The sequence below is a fragment of the Hordeum vulgare genome, chromosome 7H (genome assembly GCF_904849725.1).
Source record: "Hordeum vulgare subsp. vulgare chromosome 7H, MorexV3_pseudomolecules_assembly, whole genome shotgun sequence".
Classification (NCBI taxonomy): Eukaryota; Viridiplantae; Streptophyta; class Magnoliopsida; order Poales; family Poaceae; genus Hordeum; species Hordeum vulgare.
This window is the reverse complement of record NC_058524.1, coordinates 506,640,851-506,650,802: the sequence shown is the minus strand read 5'-3', so window position 1 is coordinate 506,650,802 and position 9,952 is coordinate 506,640,851. Positions and strand designations below refer to the sequence as shown.

The window sequence follows — 9,952 nt, the reverse complement described above, 5'->3', positions numbered from 1 at the left end:
CCAAGGGGGTGGCCCACCACCTGAATCACACGCACAGGAGTCGCGGGTGGGAGAGCCTCCTCCTGAGATGAAGACGGCGCTGCGTGAACCTTCGGGGTGTCCAGGGGTTTTGCTCTCGGCTTCCTCTTCTTAGGCACATGCATCGGAAGCTCCTCCAGCACCGGCTTGAAACCATCCCTCTTGATTGACCCCCTTGCACAACGACTTACCGAGGAGTCCACAATGGGCGTGGCCTTCTTGCGTGGCCCCCGCTTCGGGGCAGTCGGAGTCTCAAAGGAGAACAATTCACTTGATGGAGCAGAGATGCGGTCAAGTGAAGCCGTTACCTCAGGAGGAGGAACAGGGTTGTTGTCGTGGTAGACGATGCGAGGTTCAGTGCTATCTTCATCAAAAGCCAATGACCAGGAGCGCTTGGGAAGCACAATTGGCATGGCCGCAGGCATGGCGAGGTGACGAGCAACATCCTTGGAGGTGAAAACCCCCATTAGCGCTTGAAAGGACCGTGTCCAAGAGACAACCGGTGGTAGAGGAGGTCCATAGGCCACCCGAACTGCTTCGATCATCAGCTGATCCGATTAGAACAGGGGTTGCTGGTAAGGAACAATCGCGAGAGGATTGAAATCCTCAGCTTCCTCCTCAGCATCCTCCTCCTCAGGGGCCATGTCTTCGGAAGCCTCCTCCGCCACAGCATTGCCCCCATTAGGAGTAGCAGGAGTAGCAGGAGCGGCCACAACATCATCATCAATCGCCTCCTCTCCTGCAGCATCATCTTCTGCAGCAGCTTCATCATCAGGCGGTTGAGGATCAACCACCACAACCTCCTGGACAGAGTCGGAAGAAGTTGGTTGATCAACAACCATGGACTCTTGGTCTTGTTCTGGAGCAGTAGGTTCCTCCATAGGAGCTTCACAGGGCCAACCCCAACCGCCATCATCATGTTGAGCCGACGGCTCAGGCATTGGGGGTGGTGGTGGTGGTGGCACAGCATTCTAGCCCAGCGCTGGGTATGGCGGAAGAGCGAATAACGTGTTGTTCTGCTCCAACTGTCCTAGTAGTGGATGGGGATTGCCATCAAGGGGCATAGGATCCTCATCATTCGGCATTTGCTCAGGAAAACCTACACCCAATATGAACAGAGGTGCAGACCAAGAAACCCTCGCCCCACCCCAAGCAGCATATTCCGAAAAAGTGACACTGCGAGGCACCAGATTATCATCTGGGAAAGATGCAAAGACGATGGAACGAACAAGATATGGGTCATCACTGACCTAATGATGAAATTCCCCAAAATTATTAACCGCAGCCTGGAGATCATTAGTATTGCAGTAATCCAAAGGAACGCCTAAAAACATCAAACATCCCTAACGAAAGCCGGCAGGCCCTCTAAAACCTACTCCTTCATTGTGTCGCATGCATCTGAGAAAAGTGTCATCCCCCATAGCTTCGGGAACCATCCGAGCAGCAGCAAAGCTCTTTCCAGCATCCCTAAGCTCAAATAAACCTACCCCCTCAATCCATGGTTGAGCAGAGCGGACATGAAAGCCGAGGTTGTGGAGAAGATCAACAACTTCCTGCCGTACCTAAGCGACTTGATCAGCAGGGGGCAGGCATGACTTCGGCGATGACGTACTGTTCATGTCTGTGGGCAATTGGGATTGCCGGCGTGATGACGTCCGTGGGAGGCAGTCAGGGCCTCCATCGATGATGTTATGGCCCGGAGGCACAAACCGCTCAGGATCGAGCTCGAAGTTGGCCATGTCAGGGAGAGTTGCAGGTGGAGGAGGCATAAATGGAGGTGTCTCTGATGGAGTCCTGGGAGGCGATGAGTGCGATAGGACAGGCAGGAACTGTTCGGCAAGCGGTGCAGCTTCCCCAAGAACAACAGAGGTTCCTGAGAAATCAGCGACATGGGAGGTGGTGGGGCTCTTACGTTTCCAAGTAAGACAATTATCACGCATATAGGAAGCACAGTTAGATTTGGAATGGCCCACATAGCCGTAGGAGGAGCATACCGGCAACGTGCAATTGGGGGCTAGATGCCCACGTTCAGAGCAGATCATGCAGGAAAATATCCCCTGAACCATGCCGTGATCAGCTCGTCAAACTGCTGGTGGGCTTCTTGCGAGGAAGGAATTTCTGGACCCATCGATGGAGAGCTCACTGATGGCCCAGTAGGTTTAGCAGAATCAGGCCCGGAGGTAAAATTATCCATCCCTGAGAAATCCAAAGATTTTGAAATCCCGCTTCAGGGTGGGGAGGGGGTCACCCGATCAGCGCAATGAGAGGGAGAAATCCCATCAATCATGGAAATATTTGTTTCCTTGCCGTACAACCGGGGAGATGACGTCAGCTGACAAATAGTGCCAAAAGTAATATGAGGTGTCGCCGTCGTCCACCGGAGTTCAACTGGCGGTGGTGCACGGATGATGACACGCTCCTATAGTGGAACAGAATAACCAGCAGTTTGTAAAGTCAACAGTTCATCCTGCATGACAGGGCATCGATAACCCTTGCAAACCTCATACTGTTGGAGGGTTGCAAAAGAGAGCTTCTTACGTGTAGATGATCCAGATTTTAAACATGATTTTCCTGGCCTAGAATGCATTGCCATCAGACCTAGTGTAGCTCGTCTCTTAGAGGAGCTGACCAAAACCCATTCAACATCACATTGTTTCTTCCATAGAGAAAATTTTCGATTCCAATTCGGGCCACCATTACCTCATAAATGAAAGAAACATTTAAAACTGGAGCACTTGTAAGAACATAAATCCAAGATATTAAAACCAACTTGTTTGCAAGAAACCAGGAAGGAGAAAACCGAGTCTGTGATCTTCGTCACCATAAGATCAATGGCGGAACCCCCAATGGCAGACTCCAATGCCGCAGCTACTGAATCCTCGGTGAGGCGAAAAGTATGACGACCAAAAGATACCACCATGATGAAAGGTCGACGACGATGCATCTGGTGTACAAAGAAGCCATACTCATAGAAAACTTTATCCACAAAAGTTGCACCAGGAGAGAAATCCAGATCCAACGTGGAGCCACCCATGCAAGCCATGAAAAAGCATGTACGTGATCGTGGCAGTGCATTGGAGATGATGCACCAAGCGATGGAGGAGCATGCCGGCTAGAAGTCCAGATCGCCATGGAGTCGCTAGTGCGGGAGGTGGGTGGTGGGAGTCGCCATGAGGCACCTAGTATTTCTAGCTCCAAGTAAAATTACCGATTATTGTTAGAAGAAAGAGGGGATGCCTTACGGGGCATCCCCAAACTTAGTTGCTTGGTACTCCTTTGATATGGCCTTGGGGTGCCATGGGGCATCCCAAGCTTAGGCTTTTATCACTCCTTATTCCTTCATCAATCGTGATCTCACTCAAAACTTGAAAACTTAAATCACACAAAACTCAACAAAATTTTCGTGAGATACGTTAGTATAAGAAAACCAAACTTTACTTTAGGTACTGTTGAAAACCTATTCCAATTTTGTTTTTTCATTATACCTACTGTATTATAATTTTACCATTGCTTACCCCCCCCCCCGGTACAAACCATAAAATCATCAAAACAAGCACATAACGCAAAGAAAACAGAATCTGCCAAAAATACAACAGTCCGTAAAGATTCGTATTTTACTCATACTTATATAACTTCAAAAATTATTAAAAAATAGGAAAACGTAGGGGATTTGTATATAAATCTTGTGTAAAAAATTCACACACTTTTGACGGTTCTTTGATTTTTAGTATTTTTCTACTAGACGCAAAAGTTTCCGTTTTTCAACAAGATTAAAGCAACTAACACCCCACATGATCCCAAAGGCTTTACTTGGTACAGACACTAAATAAAACACAATTATTACAGTAGACAAATTGTGCAAGCACTCAATAATATAAATAAAAAGCGAAAAATAAATTTTATTCATTGGGTTGCCTCCCAACAAGTGCTATCGTTTTACGCCCCTAACTAGGCATATATCATAAATTTTAAGTGATGTCATCCTTAGTGATTGATCCATCAGTTGCCCTCATGATTGATTCATATGGTAATTTAATATTAGTTCTAGGAAAGTGTTCCATGCCTTTTCTCAGTGAAAACGAAAGTTTAATATTCCCTTCCTTCATATCAATCACGGCCCCTATAGTTCGCAAGAACGGTCTACCAAGAATTATTGAAGAAGATGGATTACAATCAATATCAAGAACAATAAAATCTATGGGCAAATAATTCCTATTTGAAATAATAAGAACATCATTAATTCTTCCCATAGGCTTTTTAATAGTAGAATCCGCCAAGTGCAAATTGAGAGAACATTCTTCGATATTTGTAAGAGCAAGCATATCACAAAGAGATTTCAGAATTATGGAAACACTAGCACCAAAATCACACAAATACTAGCACTCAAAATTCTTAATTTTCATATAAATGGTGGATTCCCATTCATCATATAATTTTCTAAGAATTGAAATCTCTAGCTCTAACTTTTCTTCCAAAGCTTTTATTACCGCATCCCAGATATGTTTAGTGAAAGATTTATTTTGTTCATAGGAATTGGGTAAATTTATGATTGATTGCAACATAGAAATACACTCAATCAAAGAGAAGCCATCAAAATCAAAGTTTTTGCAATCCGAAATAGTGGGTCCATCATTAGCTAAAGTTGTGACCTCTTCAATCTCACTTTTATCAATTTTTTCAATAAGACTTTCACCCTCCAAACCATGGGAACACCCTCTAGCTAAAGTTAAATCTTATTTAGTTACCTCATCGTTAATGTTAACATTACTAAACATGGAGTCAATATAATAAACACCAATCATTTTTAATTTCTTTGTCATCTTTATGAAAGCAATCGGGAAACGCTCTTTCTTGAAATTCTCTTTTAGCCCGAAGCATAGTGGTTCTTTTCTTCCTTTCATCTATGGAAACATATAAAGCTTTAATTGATTCATTAATATCAACCTTAGGAAAAAAATATTCTTGAGATTTTCTACATCATGCAAAATTCTATCAATCCTTCTAGACATATCATCAATCTTATTCAACTTTTCGTCTATCCTAGTATTGAAATATTTTTGCGCATTGATAAATTCCTTAATATTACTCTCAAGATCACAGACTATCCTAGCATTATTATTATGAGAATTAACATAGGAATAACCATAACTATTTGAATAACTTCAAGGATATGACCTATGATTAAAATTGTGCATATAAGCATTATTATTAAAATTGTCTCGTGAGACAAAATTCACATCTACGGGATCATTATTTTGCTCAATCAAAGTAGATAAAGGCACATCATTAGGATCCATAGAAGCATGCTTACTAGCAACCAATTTCTTAAGAGCATCAACTTTATCTCTCAAAGCATCAATTTCTTCAATAGAATTAACTTTTTTTACTAGTAGGAGCTCTTTCAGTATGTCAATGTGAATAATTAGCCATAATATTATCAAGCAATTTAGTAGCATAACCCAAAGTAATTTCCATAAAAGTACCACCCGCGGCGGAATCTAAAAGATTTCTGGAAGCAAAATTTAATCCCGCATAAATTTTTTGTATGATCATCCACAAATTCAAACCATGAGTTGGGCAATTTCCTATCAACAATTTCATTCTTTCCCAAGATTGGACAACATGCTCATGCTCAAGTTGTTCAAAATTCATAATCTGATTTGTAAGAGAAATAATTTTTGCGGGAGGAAAATAATTTGTGATAAAGGCATCTTTGCACTTGTTTCAAGAATCGATACTATTTCGTTGCAAAGATGAAAACCGATTTTTAGCACGATCACGCAAAGAGAACGAAAATAATTTCAATTTGACAATATCATTTTCCACATCTTTCTTCTTTTGCATATCAGAAAATTCTATGAAAGTGTTTAGATGGGACGCGACATCCTCCTTAGGAGTGCCAGAAAATCGCTCGAGACCGCACCCACGCGTGAGGGTAATTATTGACCGATGCGTCTGGAAACAACGCGACATCTCGAGACCGCACCCACGCGTGCAACCGGCCACACCCACGTGCCTAGGGTTGCATCGCGTGGGTCTGGCTCCACAAAAACGACCGATTTGAGCGTTCCTCTAGATGCAGGCCTAGAGGTGCTTTAATCTTCGTGCTATGCAGGGCCAACATTGAACGCGGGTAACCAAAAGAGCCTTTTTCTTCCCGCGCGGGCCTGACTGAGGTATATGCAACCAACCAAACACGCCCGAGGTGGCCGCCCTTGCTGTTGGCTGGCAAAGCCACCATGCCAGGTGGATAGAGGCCGACATGTCGTCCATCTACCCGGAGGTCTCCCACGATGACCCGCTCCGAAGATGAACCCGCGATGGAGACGGGCTTCAATGGCGACCCAGCACCGGAGCTCCTGTCGGTCCATTCCAACTTGACCATGGAGGAGTCGTACTTCAAAACCGCCATGATAGAGGAGCAACCGACACAGCCGCTCTAGTTGGTGTTCTCACAAACGCAGGAGGAGCAGTAGTACAACCACTCCCTCCTCGACAAGCACTAACTAGCGAAGGGTCCAATCTACAGAGACCATGCGATGAATGTGATATCGTTAGGTCCGGTCGCTTTTTAATAAAACACGTCGAAAATATAATGAATGTGCTCCTGTTTAGATGAAAATCATCTCATTTACATGTGATTCGTTCAGTTTGTTGAAATCAGGTTTGAAATGTATGCATGCAAGGCTGGACGGTGGGCTCCCTACCTAGTTGACTAGTCCGAATGTTGTGTCTGATTTAAAAGTCGAGTGCCCTGATAATTATCTCAAATATTTGCATAGGTCTCCTGAAGGACCAAATAGATACTCCTTTTTTCAGCCAAATGAAATGATTATAGAGTAATGAACAAAGGCATGCAGAGTCATGGAGACACAAATTGCAATTCTTACCATAAAACTCCATTTTTTTCCAGCCAAATGAAATGATTATAGAAGGAAAAAAAACTGGCCTTCGACTGTCCGCCTCTCCTCCCATCCCATGTGCGGGAAACGTCCCCACCTCTTTCTTCCCACCTTTAAATAAGCAGCACCCCCACTCTCTTCTCTTCCCCACCACCGCTTCCCACTTCCTCCGCCTCTCCCCACTCCCCCCCCCCCCCCCCCCCCCCCCCCAAAACGCCAAAACCCAAACCCCACTCGGCGGCGAAGAAGCGGCGCAATGCTGGAGGCGGCGATCCCTGCGCTGTGGAGCACCGTGCACGGGTGGTTCACGCCGTGGGTGCTATTCCTCGTGCTCAACATCGTCATCGGTACCATCGCCGTCACCTCCAAGTCCGCGCCCCCGGCGGGGAGCGGAGAAGGGGCTGCGGCCGCGCCTGGCGGCGAGAGGAGGAGCCTGTCCCGCGTTCCGTCAATGGCGCTCGACCGGCTCCGGTCGTTCAACATGTCCCGCTTCACCGCCCCCGCCCCGGAGGCCCCGGTGACCGAAGTACTGGATCTGGGGCAGTCGGACGAGCACCTGCCGCCCCTCGAGATGGAGGCACAGGCTCAGGGTGAGCACGAGCACGTGCACATGGAGAGGAGCATGTCGGAGGCGGCGGCCGAGGCCGAGCTGCCGCGGCTCCCGGCGCGGCTGCGCAAGTCGGCCAGCGACAAGTCGGCGTTCGCGCACTTCGTGGCCGAGGAGGACACCGAGGTGGTGGAGGCGCGCAGGCCCGCGACGACGAGGGACGGGGACCGCCGCCGCCCCCTGGCGGCGGAGCCGGAGGAGCCGGTGTCGGAGGAGGAGATCGAGGAGGCCGGCGGCGAGGTGGACGCGCGCGCCGACGACTTCATCAACAAGTTCCGCCACCAACTGAAGCTGCAGCGCATCGACTCCTTCATGCGCTACCGGGATACTCTCCGCCGCGGCCAGGCGACGGCCGTGGCGGGCGCCGAGAAGTAGAACCAATCCGGACGGAGAGACTCAGGTCAGGGGGGCTAGATGCAAGAACGACAAGAGATTCGGGGAGGAGGAAGAGGAGCCGGTAGTTTCTTCCTTCGTCCCCCCTTCTGTTTCGGTTTTTCCTTTTCTTTCCCCTGCTTGCTTGGATGCTAGTAACATATTCTAGTTTTGGATCAAAGAACTCTGCAATGTGGAAGTGGAACCATATGGTCCTGTGGATCGCAGCTCCGCGAATGCGTTCCGAAAGAAATTGGCAGCCAATCATCATCGTCTGTAAATCTCGTGCCATCTCTCACCACATTCTGGTTTGGTTCTGCAACCGTGGCCAGATGAACTGAACCCATTTTCGCAGGATTCTACTAGGACTTTTCGGTCCTTGCATCCATTAGTTAGCACTGGCAATCATCTCTGGCACCGCGAAATCACCACCGAATTCCTCCGTGCGACCAGGAGCACGCGTGCTTAGTAGTAGTCACCCAAGAACTCTTGTGCAGGTGGCTGGCACCGTAGCTCTTTTTTAATGATTTCTTATCGTTGCATACGACATGTGTTGCTCGTCATCTAATCATGGCGGTGTCATGCAAAAGTTTATCTGAATATGCATCGTACTTGTACGCAATCACGATATCTCCGGAAGGTACGGCCGGGGTTAACTCGCTAATCACACATATATAGAGTATTACTACTAGGAGTATCTCCGTCGTCAGCCACCACCTGCACCACACGTCTGGTTCAGCTTAGGGGAGAGGTGTCCCCTGCAACGACCGGTCTACCCTAGGCCGTCGTGTTCGGTCGCTTTCTCCTTATTTAAGCCGCCTCGGCTCGGCAGTACAGTCTGGGGGGTTCACATGGCTGGCGCTCAGCTCGGCTTAATCTACTGTCCATTGGCGACACCTGCTGCCCGGTTACGCTTACCTTAATGCGATCCTGGCAGCGCCCGGTCGGCGCCCTGATGCGGACTGCCGCGGTATCGTAATACGGTTAGGTGGTGGCGTTAATCCTGATTGTTGATTGGGATATGTGTGGCTGTGATGCTTCGGTTAGTGGCAGCTGGTCGTTGAGTGACCGGGACCCTACCCCGCCACCCTCGGTGCGATGTCGACGCCGTCCAGATGCGTGCGTGCGTGCTGTACTGCTGCTGCTTGGAACTATGCTCGGAAACAGTACATCCTGCTTGTAGCTGAGCGCCTCCGTTCATGTGAATCTCCGAAGTTCAAAGCGCACGTTCCATCACGAATTACAGAGATTCGAACTTACATTGCACAACTGTAGTTAGCGGTAGAGTTTTGAGGCTGTTGAGCGTAGCCCAGTCAGGTCATTTCTGCTTTTGTTTTCTCGAGTCCTTTGCTTACTAGTCACTTCTACATGTTCTTTTCGGACTTTTCTCAAGTTGCAGCACAATTTGAACTAGAGTATATCTTTAAACTATGTGTCAAGTCACAAGGACTATAACTCTGCTGTGTGTGTGTATGTGTGTGTGTGTGTGTGTGTCGTTTGGTACTTCTCTGCAGTTTCCCTACCTAGTGTAGTTTGTGGTGCACATGCGAGCTATAAACATCGGATACCATGGGCGCAACAAAACCAAATGGGATGAGTGAAGGGTGGTCTCTTTTGATTAGCAGGTGGTGCTTTCTGGCAAAAGGTCGTTAGCGGGTGCTCCTGAATGATTGGGTTGCACTGGATCTCTGCTCCTGTTCTTCCCCTCCTAGGTTTGGAAGATTGTAAGAGGAGAATACTTGGCGCCAATCATCTTACAAATCAGGCCCTGCATGGGATGTCTTTTTTTGCCAAATACACACCTCCATCCATCCATCGGTTTAGTTTTCATCTGATTTTATACTATGACCGGTATAATACCTCTGTAAAATATTACACTTGTAAAAATAAAACGGCATTCCAAGCAGGGCCTTAGAGGATAGCCGCATTTCTTTCAAAAACATGTGAGGGAGTCCGGGACTAATGGGTCCTCGGGCCACCGGCCTATATCTACGAGCCGGACTCGTGAGCTACTTCGGGTAGCCGATGGCACATACAAAGAAGATTACACAAG

The 9,952-nt window shown here is 47.4% G+C and overlaps 1 protein-coding gene across 1 annotated transcript; it reads left to right on the top strand.

The window, feature by feature from the left end:
* Positions 1-7,129: 7,129 nt before the first annotated feature.
* On the top strand, positions 7,130-8,180 carry LOC123411516 (pathogen-associated molecular patterns-induced protein A70-like). Its single transcript, XM_045104479.1, has one exon. The coding sequence runs from the start codon at positions 7,177-7,179 to the stop codon at positions 7,900-7,902; it is 726 nt and encodes a 241-aa protein (XP_044960414.1). The 5' UTR covers positions 7,130-7,176; the 3' UTR covers positions 7,903-8,180.
* The last annotated feature ends 1,772 nt before the right edge of the window (positions 8,181-9,952 follow it).

Coding starts and splice junctions, on each gene's coding strand:
- LOC123411516 (XM_045104479.1), top strand. CDS start 7,177: ATGCTGGAGGCGGCGATCCCTGCGCTGTGGAGCACCGTGCACGGGTGG.